At 50.8% G+C, this 20,384-nt stretch overlaps 1 protein-coding gene across 2 annotated transcripts; it reads left to right on the top strand.

Annotated features, from left to right (window-relative positions):
- The first annotated feature begins 4,304 nt into the window (after positions 1 to 4,304).
- atp2a1 (ATPase sarcoplasmic/endoplasmic reticulum Ca2+ transporting 1) lies at positions 4,305 to 20,210 on the top strand. 2 transcript variants are annotated; one of them, XM_039764745.1, is made up of 24 exons: positions 4,305 to 4,599; positions 5,175 to 5,192; positions 5,278 to 5,360; positions 8,247 to 8,351; positions 8,443 to 8,581; positions 9,114 to 9,194; positions 9,283 to 9,368; positions 10,025 to 10,322; positions 10,417 to 10,583; positions 10,667 to 10,755; positions 10,842 to 10,944; positions 11,047 to 11,178; positions 11,266 to 11,391; positions 12,848 to 13,066; positions 13,150 to 13,261; positions 13,341 to 13,564; positions 13,777 to 13,997; positions 14,086 to 14,288; positions 14,368 to 14,453; positions 14,577 to 14,710; positions 17,132 to 17,249; positions 18,017 to 18,134; positions 18,300 to 18,341; positions 19,709 to 20,210. In XM_039764745.1, the coding sequence occupies exons 1-23, from the start codon at positions 4,482 to 4,484 to the stop codon at positions 18,302 to 18,304; spliced, it is 2,985 nt and encodes a 994-aa protein (XP_039620679.1). In that variant the 5' UTR covers positions 4,305 to 4,481; the 3' UTR covers positions 18,305 to 18,341; positions 19,709 to 20,210. The 2 variants fall into 2 exon arrangements, with proteins under 2 accessions (XP_039620679.1, XP_039620678.1); XM_039764744.1 differs by lacking the exon at positions 18,300 to 18,341.
- Positions 20,211 to 20,384: the final 174 nt, after the last annotated feature.

A 20,384-nucleotide genomic window follows, 5' to 3' on the forward strand; every position in this document is an offset into this window, starting at 1 on the left:
CCCCGTTGGCACACGTGTGCACGGACTGGAATCGATTTGATGATATGAGCCAAAGCCCGTGAGGATGCTGCCTGAGCGTGACAGCAGGCCGCGGCTCGAGTCACATCAGTGCGCTGCAGCATTTCCTTCATCAATATGAGTAACAAAGAGTAAAGTAGTGTGGGGTGACAGCCTGAGAGTGGCCTGGCTTGACACCAATGATGTGTCACATTCGGAAGTGGCACAGCTGCACTTGACTAAGTGCCAGTCAATGAATGGTGCCGTGCAGTCAAGGGTTCAAGAATCACAGACAGTGGGCTGAAGTGCTGGTAATGGTCCGAGGGCTGCAGGGATGCAGTGGGCTGGCATCAGATGCTCCGCGGTCATCAGGAGTGAATCCAGAATGGGACCAAGTGGTCACAAAGGGGGGAGCAGGACAGACAGCCTGGGTTCAAGAGGAACAGGAAGTGTTCTAAACCCAATTATGTTGACCTCTTTTGTAAGTCGCATTGGAGGACAGCGTCTGCTGAGTAAAAATATGTAAATGTAGATAGATAATGAAAGGTGAATGGAGAGGGGACTAGACTGGCGTCTGTCGAGTGGCACTTACTGGCGTCAGGCATCTCAAAGTTATAGAGAAAGTGCTAGAGCAATGTCCGGGGTTCTAGAGCAGTAGAATGGCCGGCCACTGGCCCAAATGCTCCAGAACGTGAGAGTGGCGTGGAGTGCGTAATAAGAGTCAGACATTCTTGAACAGCCACTGTACCAGAGTGGTGTCACAGACTGGCATCACGTGCAGCACAGTGGCTTCCGGGTGGACTCGAGTGGCTTCAGGGGTTCAGGAAGAGCAGGTGGTGCAGGCTGCTTAAGAGAGCAGCATCAGGGATTTGGGTCTCAAGAGCTGTGGAATAATCAGATCTGTTCTAGAACAGCAGGCACTCTAGACTTACAGGCATTGTGCCAGCTGTTCACAGAGAGTACTAGAGGGTGCCAACGGCTCAAGACTAATAGGAAGGGCTTCACACTCACACCCATTGTGCAAGAGGCATATCGAGTCACGTACTGTAGATGTTACCCGACTGGTATCGATTGTTCCAGTTGGAGGGCACAGAGTGGTGGGCAGCAGTTTTGTTACAGAGAAAGTGCGAGTGCTTCAGAAGGGTGTCGACAGTGACATGGACCGTGATGGGCTGTCACTCACAGTGCCAAGTGACACTGAGTAGGCTGAAGTGAGCAGAGTGTTCTAGGGTGCCAGCCAGCGTGCTAGAGCGGTGCCCTGTTCAGCTCCAGATCCAAACTTGATATCCTTTAACAGCCTGAAGGGCCTCCTTTGCTGAAACTGTCCTGTTGTGTCCTTCAAGCGGGTTAAAGTGCCATGGCGAAGAGCCCCAGCACCACCGTAAGCTCAGAAGTTGCATGGTGAGTGGCATCTTTTTAGGTGGCACCCACGGGTGTCTCCTGCTGCCAGCCTCAGCAACTCATTGGTGTTTTCTTTGGGTTCAGGAATGTGGAATTGTCACTCTCTGCCAGCTGGAAAGTGACCTCTGATAGAGATTAACTGGCTTCCAGTTGGGCACCTGCTGTCCAGCTGCCAGCGGGCACAAAAGCACTCACGGATAGTGCCACTGAGTCTGCGTAGCACCCAATGGGCCACCAGATCAGGGAGGGCGGCAGAAGGAGACAGCTGACAAAGAGGCAGGGAACTAAATTTAGCCTCCTGGTATGGAGTCAGCTGGCAGGCCACCTCATCGTAGGACAGGACGAGTGCGGAGGGACCCTGCGGTGCCCCAGTGGGACAACTGCAGGCCCTGCGTCTGATGGCGTGGGTCAGGTGGAGTGGCCCTAGGCAGGCTTGGTCAGCAGTGGGAGTGAGTGACCTCGTGTGTGTGTGCCCTGTCACATGCATGACAATGACGTGACAGTGCATCTGGGTCACTCTGTCCATCCCACGTGAGGGTACCAGCCTGCCTGCCTGTGTCCACACCTACAAGTCTGCCCAACCTCGGTGCCATACTCGTGTGCCCACAGGCTTGACCCCGGAGGCCGAGTTTTCACACACTGCTAAGCCTGAGTCTTCGGGGTCCTTCTCTCCTCCTCTAATTTTAGAAGAACACTTTGTCCATCACAGTCAGCTGCTGTCCTATTCCTCGACCCTTTACCTTTAGGGTCAGCCGCTGTGCGAGTCCTCAGCTTGTCACATCAATCCTGCCGAGGAGACGGTGACATTTAACTCAATCTCCAGCTGGGCTCCGATTTCATGCCACGTGCTCTGCTAGGAACATCCGTCCACAACAAAGTGACCAGGCACTCGGGGAGTGGACACCTCGCAGCTGCAGTCACATAGATCTGCACTGAATGTGGGTGACCACCATTAGGCGAGCCCTCACAGTGGACTCAATGTGGCCCAGTGGGTGTTGTACTCGACTCTGAAGTTGCCACTCTGCGTGCCCATGAGCGAGTCGACCAGCAACCGGCCAAATGTCCAATGCTCTTCATCTTCTTATTCCTCTACTCAGAGTAAGCACATCCAGAGGGTCTGACAGCCTGATCTGCAGCTGCCCCATGCTGGCCAGTTAAGGTCCACCATCCTCTCTCAACTGCAGTCCACTACTGCGTCTTCACCCTCTGATCGTGCAGACGTCTCTTCCTGGCAGCGTCCCACACTGGTTTCTTCCCAGTCCGTCTACCGAGCTGCTGACAGCTTTAGTGGTTTGAAGATAAACGAGCGCAGGAGCAGTGCCAGGAGCCCATGGGATTTGGAAGCCTCTGCGGCACAAGCGCCACCACCTGGTCATATAAATGAGTGTCTGGTGCCAGCCTGCTGATGGGATGCGGGAGTCAGGGCTGAGCCTTCATGAAGGTTTAACTGGCATCTAGCTTCCTTGGAATCTAATGCCATGCACACTGTGCCAGCTTTCAAGGCTCTCAGTTTCTTAGCAGCAAATGAAAAAGGTCATATAGTGCCTCGCACTCAGTGCCATCTTTGAAAGCCTTCAGTTTCTTATCCAAGTGTGCGTGAGGTCATAGGTCAGTGAGGGCACAGCTGCCTGTCACATGTCCCAGTCAATCTGAGTGGTGGGTGGGGGAGGGCTGAACCCTGACAGGCCCTCACCTCCCAGATTTCAGTGTGGCCAGCAGGCTCTGGGCTACCCCATGTCGTAATGCCATGTGCCAGCTGTCATGCAGGTGATGTGGGACACGGGGTGACATAAGCAGGGCACCTTGGCATGTCCTAAATTGCTGCTTTTTCTCTATTAGCTCACTTGGGCTGCAGCACAGGGCACGCTGCCCATCTCAGACTGACATTCCTCCATGGCACTGCCTATGTCTTTCCGAGCCGTTTCCTCCTTTGACTTCCAAGGGAGGGACTGGCACACTGGCATTCCTGATACATATCAGGCTGGCAGTATTGTCATCCTGCTTCTGCTGTCCTGACATTGCACCATGGCCACTTACATGTTGCTCTGTTCTTTGTGAAGGTGCCATGTTTACTGCACTTGACGTCCTTCCCAGCTGTGGGTGGCTGGCACTGTTGTCATATCTGCTCAATTTCCTTACTACATAATTCTCTGTCAGTGCTGGGCATGCTTCCCACTTATCTGGCAAGTTATGGGAAGCTGCTCTTGTACTTTGTGACTTATCTGGTAGTGCCCTTCTTTACTGGCAGGGCCAGGCCACAGCCCCTCAGTTGTTAGTGTTTCTCGCTGGCATGCTGTCCCCACACTGTTATTCTTGGATGTAGCTGGGATGAAGTCCCACACATCTGTGCCCCCAGTATCTACTATTTCTCTTTGTTCTCTGGCAGCACCTTGTACCCACAGCTTCTCACCGCCATGGCGGTTCCCTTGTTTAATGGTAGTGCCATGCCATACCCCTCCACTCACTGTTGTCTCTCCCTGGCATAGTGCCCCCAGTTAACTATCCCCACACTCCCTGTGGGCTCCTTAAGCCTGTTGTGCATGTGGAGGGCCAGTCATCTGTGCCCAGAGTGCCCACTCCTTCTTTCTCTCTGTCTTTCTGTGGCAGCACCTTCGTTCCAGAGCTTCTTACCACGGCCCCCCCCAGCAGTGCCCCTGCCTTTTCGCTGTAGTCCCAGTTGCTGGCCAGTGGAAGCCCACTGAGTGACAGGCCCAAGTTGTGCCCAGCCGGCTGCCCCTCCCCTCACAACACATTGCTCCTTCACTCAAGCCGCACGCGCTTTCCCTGACTCGGCACTTCCAATCCCAAAGTGCCTTTTAAGTGCTAATGAGATGCATGAGGTCACAGGGGGCACAGGCCAATGGGGTGGCGAGCCTCTCCACCCCTATATAAATAGGATTGGCTGCACTGGTTGCCGCACTCCTGGCTTCCAGTTTGCAGGGGCAGAGAGGCGGCGTTGTGTGCTTCTCACTGTCATGCGCTGCTGACTTCACACTGACCAGTAGACAGACAGACGGACGGACGGACAGACGCTGGTGAACACCGAGCTGCTTCTCTTCTGAGTTCTCCGAGCCTCCGCTGCCATGGAGAACGGACATACCAAGACCACCGAGGAGTGCCTCGCCTACTTCGGTGTGAATGAGACCACCGGACTGTCACCGGAGCAGGTCAAGAAGAACTTCGCTAAGTATGGCCCCAACGGTGAGTGCGGCGGTCATTCCTGGACTGCTTAGATTTGTCCACAAGCTGGGTTTGTCTGTGGTGCCTGGCAGCAGCCCAAGTGTGCAGAATGCCCAGCAGTTAGGATTCGAGTGACCAGCCTGTAGTCCAGGGTCATCCATATGATTTGCTCCAAGAATGTGATTGTTTAGTGGGTCGCTGGTGTCCAGGCTGATATGTAGGAGGACGCAGGAAGAAGATCAATATGTCTGACCGGTTAGTCCATGCAGCAGGAGGCTGACCATTTGTCGAAGTGCCAGCAGGCTTTGGCTTTCTCTGGCTGATGGCCAAGTGATTGACCTCTGAACTGTGCCGTTTGTGCCCATCGGGCCACTTGTATGTTGGCTTACTTGGTGCTCCTCATGAAGGGCTGGCTGTTGGTTGCCATTATGGCCAGTGGCCGGGCACCTCGAATGACCAGTAGTAAAGATTTCCACAAGTTAGGGTGCCTTGTGCTGAATGGATGTCAAACTTGGTCACTAATCAATTCTTCTCTTCTCTGTTCCCGTGCGGCTGCTCTTGTCTCTTCTTCCTGGGGTGGACCTGGTCACTGGCAGAACTCCCAGCCGAGGAGGGTAAGTAAGGCCCTCAGTTGAACAGGCTGAACTACCTGAGAGGTGGTCAGTCTGGTCCATCACTATGTCCTTCTTTCTCTTTCAGGAAAAACGCTGTGGGAGCTGGTGGCAGAGCAGTTTGAGGATCTGCTGGTGCGAATCCTGCTACTGGCCGCCTGCATCTCCTTTGTAAGTGTTTCTGAGTGACTGGGGGTTTCTGCTGGGCACTGGTCTGGCGCGGGGCCTTGGGCCAATTCTGCACCTGCTGGTCTTTTTACTTCCATACGCTGGGCAGTCCTCAGCAAGGTGTGCCTTACTTTAGGGATTCTGGGCACCACAATCCAGTCTGCCAATGTGGTCACTCTGGTGGGACGGCTGGTCAAGGCTCTCAAATTCTGAGACACTTTCCCAGGGTTTGCAGGCCCCCCACACTTGCTGTAGGGTCAGGTGTGCCACTCACTGTCCACACTGACTGGGCGTTTGCCCAAACATGGACATGGGGCTTGCACAATCGTTTATTTCTGGATGGCAAACTGAACCTGAGAGGCGGCGTAACCTAATCTGGGGGGGTGGTGGGGGGAGTTGGTGGCGTTGAGGAGATTAGGAGGCAAGGTCAAGGAGCTTGAGTTGAAATAGCTGCCCGATGGGCACGGGCAGAGCAGCAGTAGGCAAGACGAGCCTCTGATTGCTGAGCCACCTCACATGTCCTGAGCCACCTGGCCTTGTGCTAAATCTGGGCTGTTTAAATGAGACTGCCCCCGCGCCCGCTCCCCCCATCTGCTGTCCGGGTCTCAGGCACTTGGATTGATTGTCAGTGCTTTGGACAAAGTGGACTCGTGGGCATCAGATGAAAAATGAAAGTGCAGAGAAAGGGAGACACCAGAGCTGCCCGCTGCTGACAGTTCTATAGAGGTGGGCAGGCGGGCATTAAATTTGAATTAGAAATCTTGGGGGAAGGTTTGAACTGTGAATCACTGGGAAGTGAGTGGGGGGTTAGGGTTAGATTTAGGGCAGAGGGCACTACTGTTAGGATTAAAGTGGGCATCTAGTCATGGGGCACTGAAGCTATACTTAAAGTAGGGGTCTGGACCGGGGGACACTGAGGTTAGGGTTAAGAGAAGGGGAACAGGAATGGGTGGGCACAAAAGTTATGGCTAAAGTAGGTGCCCAGATTGGAGTTGTTGGGGTCACTGAAGTTAGCTTTATGGTAAGGACCTAGACTGGGAGGAATGGGGGACACTGATGATAGCCTTAAGAGAATGGGACCCCACTAAAATTAAGGTTAACGTAGGCACCTGGACTGGGGGGAGCCATCAAAATTAAGGTGAAGGTAGGAATCTGGACTTGAATTTAGAGTTAAAGTAGGGGACCCCTGAGGTTAGGTGAGGCTTAGGGTAGAGCGTTGCTGCGTTATCACAGGTCTTTGAAGTGCCATTGAACTGCTGGTATGCAGTTTCCAGAATATTCGGTGTGCCTTGGCCACCCTGAAGGTTGTGTCAGGCACATTAAACATCCTTGAAGTGAGTGAACCTGGCAGGAGGAGTACAGGGAGAGCACAATTCCTGGGCCATTGCTGTCAAATGAACAGGGCACAGGAGAAGTCTTAGTGGCATTTTAAAGGGTTAGGCTTAGGGTTAGGATAGGGTTATTGGAGGATTGTGCCACATAGGCTTAGGGTTAGGGTCAGGGTCAGCACACAGAATGACCGGCTCTGCTGCCTGGGCAGTCGGACCTCAGTGTGCCAAGCCCAGTGGTTTCCATAGCATATAAACACATCAAGCTCGTCCTGTCAGGTCCGGTCACTAATCCGCAGATCCCCCTAAATAGCTCTCTTTTGGACGTCTTCACCCGAATCTTTACTTTAGTTTATATAGCTCCTTTCACAGCAAGTCTTAATTCTGGTGGCTTTTAAAAGTGAACGAGATCTCGGGGTCATAGAATTGCCTGATTAAAAGAAACGCGTCAGGAACGAAATGTCACAGAGAACTCAGAGACAAACCTCGAGGCTGTGGCAGAACCTGCAGAAGTGCAAATCAAAGACAACGGCACAAGGTGACCAGTCGTCACAATACAGCCACGCAAGAGCCACACCAAGACAAAAAGGACAGGGCATTAGGACAACGGTGGGGTGCTGCAGAGTGAAGGGGTCAGGAAGATGGCCAGCGAGGGCTTCGGGGGTTAATAGAGGGTCAGTAGTAAAGTCCCCAGCCTCAGGGGTTGTGCATAGTCTGATATCACAGGAGACTGACCAGCGGCTCACTGTTATATAGTGCCTTTCACATCAAAGCCCGTCTCCATAAACCAAATTCAGAGTAACAATTTTCATGCCTTTTAGTCGTTGATCAGCTCACCTAATGCCAGTCTCGATTTGTAGCTGCCCAGAGTGCCACTCTCTTCCACGCTCAACAGTCACTTGTTCCTTGGCCCCCTGGGTGAAGGGTAGACATTCTTTACTCTTCACGGGGGTCCATCTGCATCCCCCTGTTATTGAGAAACACCCACCCTGCCTACGTCCTCCATGATTTAAGCCTGCCATGCTCATCTTCTCTTACTCTGAGACCTTCAGTCCATGCCCGGTGCTCAAATGCTGGGCTCAGTTCAGTTTTGCTCTTCTCTCTCTCAGGTGCCATTATGTCCATCATTGGCTGCAGATGGGACTTCACAAGGGTCTCATTAAAGTGTCAACCTCCTTTGACTTGTCCTCACAGCAAGGCGCTATACAACCCAATATTTAATTCGCCTTCCACTATGACTTTGGGCTTTTCTCACTGGGTGGCCACTCTACCTTCATACCCTCTTCTGTGTAATATTATTTGTTTATTTATTAATTTATTTAATTTCCTTTCTGATAAACTTGACATTCATGAATTCATTTGCCACAGATCAGTCAGAATAAGAACGCCCAAGTTGTAGGACTGGCCCATTGCAGGTAGACCAGGTAACCAGAGATGCCCAGCCGTCTAGAAGTGGGTCCACTTAGTCTGCTTATTCTAGAAGGGACCAGTAAACCACTTGAGCCAAACGCGGGCAGTTTGGTTTGGTCACTCAGTTTTGCCCACTTTACCCCACCTGCAGGTCCTGGCCTGGTTTGAAGAAGGAGAGGAGACCATCACTGCCTTTGTGGAGCCCTTTGTCATCCTGCTCATTCTTATCGCCAATGCGGTCGTCGGTGTCTGGCAGGTAAATGGCCTTTTCCCCAACGGTCTGCCCACTCTGATGTCCCTTCACAGCAGGTCCCTCTCTTATGGCCGCCCATCTCATGTGTCCACAGGAAAGGAATGCTGAGAGCGCCATTGAGGCCCTGAAGGAGTACGAGCCTGAGATGGGCAAAGTGTACAGGACTGACAGGAAGAGCGTCCAGAGGATCAAGGCCAGGGAGATCGTGCCTGGAGACATCGTGGAGGTGGCCGGTGAGTGACTGTGATGTCTTGGGAGGTCTGTATGTGGGGTCCTCCAGGTGTCCGGAGTCAGACGGGCCTCACTGAGTGTGACTCTGCTTTTTACTCTGCCATGCTGTAAGACTCAAGACACCCGCCCCCCCCACCCAATACCACCAGGGTCTGCTTTTGGCCGGCGGGCCTGAGGACAGGTGCTGTCTGGAATGTCCTTGTAAGGAGCTGCTGGCGCTCTGGCCAGGAATGTGCTGAGCTGCTGTTTCCACGTCTTGCAGCTCCCTGGTGCCAGAATCGAATCAGAGAGGTGAGGGGGAGTAGAGGTGGGGGGCTAATGAAAACACCATCTGCAGCCCCCTGCTCATCCCCACAGAGAAAAACAAGTCACGCTGCTGAGACTTGGCAGGAGGCCGTTAGTCCAGTGGTGACTGCCAGGCCAAGAGTTTAAGTGTGGGCCAGGAGATGCACTGGGTGGTGGTGGGTGGGCCGAGTGGTGGTCTGTCAATTCACGGTCCAACTGATTGACCAAATTTACTCTCTGTCCACATAGTTGGTGACAAGGTCCCTGCAGACATCCGTCTGACATCCATCCGCTCCACCACCCTGCGTGTTGACCAGTCCATCCTGACAGGTGAGTGACCGTGAACATCAAAACCAAACCTCAACCCCCCCAAAGGTGACTGAACCCCCAACTGAATGGCACCACTTCACTCCCACAGGAGAGTCCGTCTCTGTTATCAAGCACACTGACGTCGTTCCCGACCCCAGGGCTGTCAACCAGGACAAGAAGAACATGCTGTTCTCAGTGAGTGAGCCCCCTTGTGTCTGTCATGTGCGCGTGCGGCCAGCTGTGTCTTAGCGGTATGCTGTCTTGCTGCTGGTTGTCCATCTCCGTTGCTCTCTGGTGTGTCCCATCTCGTCTGCCTCTGTCTCAGGCCTGCTTGGATGGGTCCTCAGTGCCGTAATCTCAACTCTTCTGTCCTCCCTGCCTGAATGTCCACTCAGGACTCTGACCCTTTTGTGTCCATGTGTCCACCCCTTGCTGCTCGTTTTCAGCTCCATCTTTCTGTGTCTTTCGCTCTGTCTCGGGCCTTTTTGGATGGTCCTCCTGTCCTGTGATCTCAAACACGTGTCCATTCGTCTGTCCTCTCTGTGTTTATGCCCACCTCTCTGTCTGTCTAACTTCTGTTTATTCCCTCCATTTTGCTCTCCTGCTTTAGTCCTACTTGGATTGGTCTGTCAAGCATGTGACGTCTCATCTGTCCACCTTCTGCATGTCGCTGTCCTTCTCTGCTACTGTTTTGTGTGTCCACTCCTCTCTCTCTTCTCAGGGCCTTAACTCCTGAACTCTCCAATGTGTGTCCATCACGCTCACTTTCCTGCTCTTTCATGCCTTTGTGTCCTCGTCCTCTGTCTTTTTCATGCCATCGTCCACATTGTCCTCTTTTTCTTTTTTCCCAGGGCACCAACATTGCAGCTGGCAAGGCAGTGGGTGTGGTGGTCTCCACCGGTGTCAGCACTGAGATTGGTAAGATCCGCGACCAGATGGCTGCCACAGAGCAGGAGAAGACACCTCTCCAGCAGAAACTGGATGAGTTTGGCGAGCAGCTATCCAAGGTCATCTCTCTGATCTGTGTGGCTGTGTGGCTCATCAACATCGGTCACTTCAATGACCCCGTCCATGGTGGCTCCTGGATCCGAGGCGCCGTCTACTACTTCAAGATCGCTGTGGCCTTGGCTGTGGCCGCCATTCCTGAAGGTACGAATGTTCAGCCCTTATGGGAGTGCCCGCTGACCTACTGTATCTGTCCACTCAAGGCTCCCTGCTGACCACATCTCTCTTCCCTTGGCAGGTCTGCCAGCTGTCATCACCACCTGCTTGGCTTTGGGCACACGCAGAATGGCCAAGAAGAATGCCATTGTCAGGAGCCTGCCCTCCGTGGAGACCCTGGGCTGCACTTCAGTCATCTGCTCAGATAAGACTGGCACACTGACCACCAACCAGATGTCCGTGTGCAAGGTAGGTCATGGTCTGGTGGTTAACAGCTGAACTCCTCGGGGTGTTGCCCCCTGCCCGCTCACCCCTCTCGATGTCACCTACAGATGTTCATCGTTGACAAAGTGGAAGGTGACACCTGCGTCCTCAATGACTTCAACATCTCTGGCTCCAAGTACGCCCCCGAGGGTGAAGTGTAAGTATCCATCAGGTCACCTTAACTAGCCACTCAGCTGTCTGGCCAATGGCCCGACTCTTTAAATCCTTGGCTTTTCTCTTCAGAACAAAGAATGACAAGCCAGTCAAGTGCGGCCAGTATGATGGACTGGTGGAGCTGGCCACCATCTGCGCACTCTGCAATGACTCTTCCCTGGATTACAATGAGGTGAGGCTCGTTTCTGGCCACCACTCTGGCCTGCTCAGCCCCCTGCCTGCTTGTCTCACTCACTGACCCCTAAACTGCTGTCCCCTTTCTCTGTTTTACCAGGCTAAAGGCGTCTATGAGAAGGTCGGTGAGGCCACTGAAACTGCCCTGTGCTGCCTGGTGGAGAAGATGAACGTCTTCAACACTGAAGTCCGCGGCCTGTCCAAAGTGGAGCGTGCCAATGCTTGTACCTCGGTGAGTCTGACTGTCTGACACAGTCCTCTGACTGAGAAGGACACTACTGGTCGGCCACACTGACCGCTCGCTGCTCCTCCATTACAGGTCATCAAGCAGCTCATGAAGAAGGAGTTCACTCTGGAATTCTCTAGGGACAGGAAGTCAATGTCTGTCTTCTGCTCCCCTGCAAAGGCGTCCCGTGCTGCTGTGGGCAACAAGATGTTTGTGAAAGTAAGTGCCCAAGGTCTGTGCCAGTCTCAGGTGTCCTAAAATTCATATCAGTTCAGACACATATAGGTGATACCATCATATGGTGCGTATTCAGTAGCTGCTCCCTGTGACCCTCCCTTATGTCACACTGGGCTCACCTGTGGTGTGTCCTTCATTGACCCCAAGTGCTCCTCTCAGAGTGCTGCAAGTCTCGCTGGCTCTTTAGTGAGATGAGCTCACTGCACGTTTATTAGGTGAGCTCCATGTGCTCCTCCATCAAGGCTCACACCATTCCTGTGCGTCTCTCCCTCTGATCCTCCCCAATAAACTCCAGAGCGTGGCACCCTGCTCTCACACGTGCTGTGCCCTCCATTGATTCTGTGCTCTCTCGGAGGATCTGTCGTATCTCCACGGGTGTTCAGGGAACTGAGGGCACTACTCTTACATTTGATGCACTCCCTGTGATCTTCCCCTATAAACTCCAGAGCGTGGCACACTGAGTCCTCCATCTTGTGCATTCTTTATTATCCCGCCAAGATACATCACGTCTCTCTGGCTCTTGAAAGAGTTCCATTCATTGCTTTAATATTAACTGCAGCAAAGGGTCTCTGCCCTGTTGGGCCCTGGAGTAAGGCCCTTAACCTGCAATTGCTCCATCCTGGGCATGACGTTAATCTGCATCCGTCCCTGCATGTGGGCCCTCTGACCTGCAGGGAAAAACTTAGGGGTTGGTGGCAGAATTGGCACTCCAGCCACCATAAAAAAACCCACACTGTTCCACTCCATCTGAACTAGTGTGGTGCCGAGGTGTCACCTCCTGCATGGCTGCACTCGGGTCCTAATCTGTTTGTTGTGTTGGTGGGTGCGGCAATGCACTGTATCAGCGCCCGCTCCTAACCTCTCCTCTCTCCCCTATAAGTCCTAAGGAGTAGCACACTGCACTCACATCTGGTGCCACCTCATGTCCCTCTGGCTCCTCAGGTTGCTGCACTCAGATTTGCTGCTCCTTTATCAGCTCTGGAGTTTGACACACGGCCCTTACATAAAGATTCAGAAGTTGTCACATGAAGTCCCATTGCGCTCACTTTGATCGTGCTCTCTACGAGTCTCCTCTCGGCCTTCAGGAAGGTTCACTTCATTCCTGTACTTCTCTCCCTGTGATCCTCCCTCTGGGTGCCTTATGAGTTCATCCAGAAGCTCTTCAGATCTGTGACTCCCATTTTCCTTTAGCATTGGCCCAGGAGCCTTTGTGTGGCTTTAAGGTGCCAAGTGAGACCAGAAACTGATACTCCCACTGAGCTTGGCTGAGCTGTCATGTGGGCCATTTGACTTAGGCTTGCTGGTGCTGTGCCAGGTGTCTCAAGTGTCTGCTTGCCCCCTCACCTTCCTCAGGACTCCCAAAGATAGGCGCTATATAGCATTGAGATAATGCTTCTGTTCATCTTCAGGGCAGTTACAGTTCTCTTTTGACTCTTAGGGTGCCCCAGAAGGAGTGATTGACCGTTGCGCCTATGTTCGTGTTGGCACCACCCGTGTTCCCCTCACTCCTCCAGTCAAGGAAAAGATCATGTCAGTCATCAAGGAATGGGGTACAGGCCGTGACACCTTGAGGTGCCTGGCCCTGGCCACACGTGATACTCCACTGAAGAAAGAAGAGATGAACCTGGAGGACTCCTCCAAGTTTGCAGAGTATGAGGTGAGGAAGTCGTCCGGTGTCTGCTCGTGACATCCCTGTCCCCTCTGCAGCCTGTACACTGAGTCTCCCCGCTCTCTCCTCAGTGTGACCTGACCTTCGTTGGCTGCGTTGGCATGCTGGATCCACCCCGCAAGGAAGTCACTGGCTCAATTGACCTCTGCCGCAAGGCTGGAATTCGCGTCATCATGATTACAGGTCAGCTGTCTCCAAAGACCACAAGGATGCCAAAAGGACAACCTCAGCCACAGCTCACAAAGTCTTTGTGTCTTCACAGGTGATAACAAAGGAACCGCCGTGGCCATCTGCCGCCGTATTGGAATCTTTGGTGAGGATGAGGAAGTGACTGGCCGAGCCTTCACTGGCCGTGAGTTTGATGATCTGCCACCCGCTGAGCAGAGAGAGGCCTGCCGTGTGGCCTGCTGCTACGCCAGAGTGGAGCCATCCCACAAGTCAAAGATTGTGGAGTTCCTGCAGTCCTTCGATGAGATCACTGCCATGGTAAGATCTTCGCACACAGGGGTGCAGGGGTCTCTCGTCACATTCTGGGGACAGTGTCAATATGGGGTGCTTCTTTATCAATCACATTTGAGGTCCTTTAAAAGATCCCTGGGTTATAAAGACGTTCCTTAAGCCCTTAAATTTCCTTTTTTTGTGGTATTTTCTGGTTGATCTTATGGACCTGACACCATTTTGACCTTCTGCTCCAACAGACTGGTGATGGTGTCAATGATGCCCCTGCCCTGAAGAAGGCCGAGATTGGCATTGCCATGGGCTCTGGCACAGCTGTCGCCAAGTCAGCCTCTGAGATGGTCCTGGCTGATGACAACTTCTCCTCCATTGTGGCTGCCGTAGAGGAGGGCCGTGCCATCTACAACAACATGAAGCAGTTCATCCGTTACCTCATCTCCTCCAACGTGGGTGAGGTGGTCTGGTAAGGCGATTTTTTCGTGTCCGTACCGGCCTCTTCAGACTCCGAGTAGCTGAACTCACTCTTCACTAGTCGCTCTTCTCTTCCTCAGTATCTTCCTCACTGCTGCCCTTGGCCTGCCCGAGGCTTTGATCCCTGTGCAGCTGCTGTGGGTCAACTTGGTCACAGATGGACTGCCCGCCACCGCCCTGGGCTTCAATCCCCCTGACCTGGACATTATGGGCAAGCCACCCCGCAGCCCCAAGGAGCCCCTCATTAGCGGCTGGCTCTTCTTCAGATACATGGCCATTGGAGGTGAGAACCACAGCATTTCCAGGCCTCCTCACTTGGTCTCTGGTGCCCATGTCTTACTGTCTTCTGTCCTGCCTCACAGGGTACGTCGGTGCAGCTACCGTTGGAGCAGCAGCCTGGTGGTTCATGTATGCGGAAGATGGTCCTCAAGTCACCTACTACCAGCTGGTAAGACAATCCTGGTGACCCCCAAGTGGTTTTTTTTTAATGGTGTATTCAAGTCCAGCGTGTTTGTTGTAACTCCATGGGGTCTTCTACCTGACACTTGTGTCTCTCTCTCTCTCTCTACAGTCCCATTTCATGCAGTGCACAGAGGAGAACGCAGACTTTGAGGGCTTGGAGTGCGAAATCTTTGAGTCACCCGCCCCCATGACCATGGCATTGTCTGTGCTGGTCACCATTGAGATGTGCAATGCCCTCAACAGGTCAGTTCAAAGTAACGTGCATGTTGTGCGGGGCTCATCCTGATTAAAGTGAGTGACAAACATCACAGTGCCATCCAGGGGAGGACTGAACAGAGCAGGCTATGAAGTGACCGTCCACAAGCGTCCGTCTCCTCACACAACAGGGATGTCTGTATCTCTACATGGAATAGGACTTCTCAGTTTAACAACAAGGACTTCATGGCCCAGTTTTGATGCGGTCAGTGTAGAGGAGACAGTGGACAAGACCTTCAAATTAAAGTGGCCGTGAGTCATGATGGACAATTGGTGTTGTTTGCTGCTGTAAGAGTAGCTCATCTTGTTCATCTTGAGGTGGTTAGCAAAGCCTACTAAGCTACATGGGGTGCTCTGGAGAAGACCTTGTACCCAGAAACACACCAACACAGTCCAGATACAGTTAGGGTTAGGAAAGGAATTTCACAAAATATATAAAACAGGGTGAATCTAAGGAGTACTCGTGGTATCAATACCATGATATGACTTATGGTTTTAATGTTTTCCCACCATTCCTTAGCCTCTAAAAATATTGGACTGTATTTTCTGTTCTTATGGAGGCCAAGCAATCCAGTAGTGCTATTCTTTTTTTTGTTCCTGTGTTTTTAAAGTTGTTAAAAATGAACTTCGGTCTTGTTTTCCTTATGGGCACCGCCCTTTTGGGATTGTTTAGCTGATGGTTGCTATGCTGTTGCTAGGCAGGATGACCACGTGTGTGCAATATGTGATGTTATTATGCAACATTATAAAAGTCAGGGCCACACACTTCTTGGTTGTCCAAGTTTGGATTCTCAAAACGACTAAACGCTAGAGTCAGTCCCGTCGTTTTCGGGTTATGACTCTGTTTTCTGTATTTTGACCCCAGCCAGAAAAGGTTGGAATGCCCTCTCAAGGTTGGGAATGAGCTGCTGCTCCAAGCGGAGGAGTTTAAGTTCATGAGTTCTTGTTAACGAATGAAGGAAGAAAGAAGCGGATGCAATTGAGCAGCATCCGCGGTCATGTAGACGTTGTACCGGTCAGTTGTGGTGAACAGAGAGCTCTTGATTTACTGCTTGATGGACGTTCCTAACCTCACTATGGTCATGAGCTTTGGGTGGTGAGGAAAAGGTCCAGGTTGTGGATACAAGCAACATGTGTTTGGGTTCAGCCTGAGAGACAGGGTGAGGAGTGCAGACATTTGGGAGAAACTCAAAGTAGAACCACTGCTCCTCCACATTGAAAGGAGCCAGTTGAGGAGGTCAGACGTCTGATCAGGATGTTTCATGGACGCTTCTCTGCACATGGGTCTATGGCATGTTCAAGCTGGAGTAGATCTCTGGGAAGACCCAGGACAAACTGGAGAGATTGTATCTCTTAGGCTGGGAACACCTCAGTATCCCTTTGGAGTAACTGAGAGAGGTGATGGGGACATCGATGCTCCGACTGCTGCCCCCGTGACCCAGACCTTGGTAAGTGACAGAGAATGAATGGATGGAGGACTATAAATGATGTTTTATGATTTGGCCCTGGTTACGTGTACCTTCTTGGCATTCTATTTCTCAGGGGTGTTTCCTGACCATGAGATTTGTTCACTTAATTATAGCCTTTACGGTTACCAGCGTTGGTTGAATTCTGAACGTCTGTACCATCTTCTGATTGTTTTACCTCTCAAAGTTACTCTCACCCTGCATAAGCAGTACAATCAAATCAAAAATAAACAGCATTGCCTATGGCTCTCTGGGCCAACAAGTACTCACCCAGGGTATCTACCCTATTTTATTTCCACCATCGTGTCGCTAATCGTTAATGTGCTTCACCTTCTCCTAGACAGTCAGCCTCTCGAGACGACTCTTCCTTTTTAGACTCCAAATGTCTTCTGACGTTTCTAACTTCTTTTCAGCTGTTGTTTTCATGCATTTACGAGTCTTATGGTTTGTGCTACTCTTTAGTTTTATTAGTGATGTCTCTTTTCTTTGGTAATTTTGTAATGTTCTCTGAGGAGACCAGTCAGGTTTGGTACTGCTTTATTTTCACTTTTTTGATATTTTATGGTCCTGCATGATTTAAAGTTGACTTTAACATTTATTTTATCATCTCACAGCCATCTGTCTCTCCATATAACCAGGATGTTCCTTTTTTATTTTCACCTCTTCATCCTTACTTTTAATAATTGAGGTGATTTGGTGGATTCACTTTGCTAAAGTTTACACAATAATCACTAATTCTTCTGTATACTCTAAACTCTGTACTGTAACACTTGTACGTCTGAATTCATCATCCAAACAGGAGCTCAGAGGCCTGAACTTTGAAGGAGTCCCTGATATCCCTCTAGAACCCAACGGAGGACTCGTCCAGATCCAAACGCTTCATGGAGTCCACTGCTGGTCTCCATCACTCATCTCTCTTTCTCTTTCCATTTCTCATATACAGCTTGTCTGAGAACCAGTCCCTGGTCAGAATGCCACCCTGGTCCAACTGCTGGCTGCTGGGTGCCATCTGCCTGTCCATGTCTCTGCATTTCCTGATCATCTACGTGGACCCTCTACCTGTAAGGAGTGTCTCCTAGTTATTCCTGTCTGACACTAAATATTTCCCAGCATCCAAGTCTGGATTCCTTCTGCTCCTGGCCCAGTCACACTTTCAGAGGTCCCAGTCCCACTCTACCTGACACATTCCCTCTCTCTTTGGTCACCTGGCCGAGGTACTCTCCCCGTATCTACAGACTCCTATCCTCTCTACTATTCCTCCAATTCAAACCCTTTAAACACCTCAGTTCCAGTCAGCTCATCCAAATACTCACACCTTTCAGAGTCCCAGCTCTACTCTACGTATCATCCTAGGACCTGCCAGCCACATTACCGCCATTTGGTCAGCTGGTCCAAGTCCACTCATCATTCCCTCCCTATAGTAATTTGTTTAACTCCTTACAGACTTCATCTTGAGCTTCTCTCATCCAGTATTCCTCCAACTCCAACGGCATTACACTTTAAGTCCAGCCAGGCCCAGTTAAGTGACATCCTACCACCCACAGTTACATTTCCTCTCTTTGGTCACCTGGTCCATGTCCATTCATCACCTGTATTGTTTAATGCCTTCCAGACTCCTTTTCACTACTTCTCACCATCTGTTCCCCATTCCATCTCCATCACCCTTTTTCACATAACTCCCCAACTCCCACCATCCTCAGGCCAGTCCCTTTGATGTGCCAATGCCAGGTGTTTAGATGTATTTAGTACTTTAGTCTTGGATGTGGTGACTTGAGCCTTGTTGGACCTTTGAGACTGATAATGACCTTCTCTTACTTTCTGTTCACAGATGATCTTCAAACTGACACATCTGACCGTCACCCAATGGCTGGTGGTCCTTAAAATCTCCTTCCCAGTCATCCTTCTGGATGAACTGCTCAAGTTTGTGGCCCGCACCTATCTGGAAGGTAATGCAGCCCCTCTGCCTCCCGTTCCGGACTCATTATAGGAGAGACTTCTGCTGCAGGAATGATGGGCAGCACACCTAGATGTCAAGAATGGCTGGTCCTCAACTACTGACCTCCTTCCTCTGACCGACTCTCCCACTAACCTCTCCTTTCCTTCCATTACAGCATAAACCCGCTCCCTCTTCCTTCCCTGCTCCTGTCTTTAAGGTAATCCTCATCCTTCCTCTTCTCTTGCATGCATCCTGACCTTCCTGCTCCACTCCGTGCCTTGGCACAGTGGCCAGAGACAATAAAAAAAGAGTCACACTAAGGAACAAATAGCTTAATAAGAGGTAAAGGGAGAGCTGAGCCGGGATGACAACAGGTGGGCTCTTTCAGGTCCGAAGGCTGCAGTATGTTCTTGGGCGGTCTGCACCACTTTCTTCTCCGTTTGTCTGCAGCTTCTTTCCTGGCTGCCCGTGGGCCTTGAAGGACTGAGGCTCACTAGAGAAAGACTGCCACCATAGTCACTGAGGAGTAGAGGTAAATGTCAGGCTTAGACCCCCACAGGAGCCATCTTTACACTAACACTAGTAATGAGCCAGCAGCCAAACTGGGAGTTTCGCTTGGACGCAGGCAGATGAGAGCGCTGGTGCCGAATGGATTGGGACAGAAAGTTGGAAGGTGGCTGTCAGGGTGCCAAGTCCATTCCTCCTTCTCTCACCAACCCCTGGGTGCTTACAGACACACACAGCCACTTCTGATTTTCATCTGGATCCTTTTTTCTGGGAAAGTCCACAACGGGTGTAAAAAGTTGCCAAAACTCTTAGGGAACAAAATTCCTTTCTTTCCAACCTAAATAAGCTTTTTTTAGGGAATTTTGCAATTGTAAAATCACATGAAAGACAACATTTTAACATTCATTTCAACACATTTTTCACTAAATACCAGTCTGAAGTGACCTAATTCAGATTTTTCCATGTTTGGCTCAGATCAGATTTTGGTATAAACACCTAAACCCACAGGATATCTGAACTTTGAGATTGGACAATGGCTGCTTGGTCTTGTATGTGGCACTGAATTATGACTCGATTCTGACTGGCTGTATTCTATCCAAGTTTAAACAGTTTTGGGCGTGGCTTGATGACATCACTTTTTTGAGCATCACGTGACATGCTAAAGGGCGAGAGCGTCACAGGTACATACAGTTACACAGATATTTAAAAATACTCCAGTCATTGGGAGTCACTAAGACCAAGAAGGCCAGAGCTCTTTTCTGTGATGATTCATATTTAGAAAAGGAGCTCAGCTTCTAAAACATATGGAATGAAGCGTTAGCTAAAAACACAAGTAGGGATCCAAGTTTAGCCTTACCCACGTCACAATGTCACATCGCATGGATCGGTGTGTGAATGTTCAGGTCACGTCTAGATCATATCTATATCTATATCCATATATTTAATGTTAACGGCACAGACACCGCATTGGATTTCTTCACCGGTTCCGATTCACGCATCAAGACCTGGTAGCATAAAGGAGTGATGGTTAAGCGGCTCACTTTCTGTCATTTACTGATTTTTGTTCTTCTTTCACAGAGAAAGATGACAAATTCATGACAAAGAAATGGAAATGAAGAAGACAACAGCAGCACAGAAGAAGATGAGGAGAAGAAGAAGAAGGACATTTTATTCTAGGAGTTTTCTTAATTGTATTAAAGAGAGATTTTATTACTAACGATCAGTCTGATTCTCTCTCCCTCGCTTCCGCTGCCATGCACTCTGTTCACAGGGTGGGGGTCATCACAAGCTGGGTGTTTTTCAGACTACCTGCTGAACTTGCTGGTGTGGACAGGAACTCACTGGGACCAGTAAAGTGCAGGGGCCTGAAAATGCAGCCAATGGCGGTGCTGCGCTCCTTCCGTCTCTCCTGTGTGTGTGTGTATGTGTGTGCGTCTATTTGCCCCCCTCCCTTTCCATCCCCATCCTCAGCTGTTTTTACTGGATTTACAAATAATATTTAAGAGATGGTCAAAGTGGGTGGGTCCAAGGTGGGAGTTCAAACTATTTATTTAATTAAAATGAAAAATCTGAGACTCAATGGCAGCGACTCAGGCTCATCCTTGTGTAGCGTCTTTAAGTGGGGTTACCGATGGTGGGTACGAGAATTCTTCAGACTGGACCTGTCTTGATAATCCCTGACATGAAGGTCTACTGTGGAAACAACGGGTGAGGCGTGAGGTTGTGGCAATATTTAAAAGGACAGTTGGACCGA

The sequence above is a fragment of the Polypterus senegalus genome, chromosome 10, assembly GCF_016835505.1.
Source record: "Polypterus senegalus isolate Bchr_013 chromosome 10, ASM1683550v1, whole genome shotgun sequence".
Classification (NCBI taxonomy): Eukaryota; Metazoa; Chordata; class Cladistia; order Polypteriformes; family Polypteridae; genus Polypterus; species Polypterus senegalus.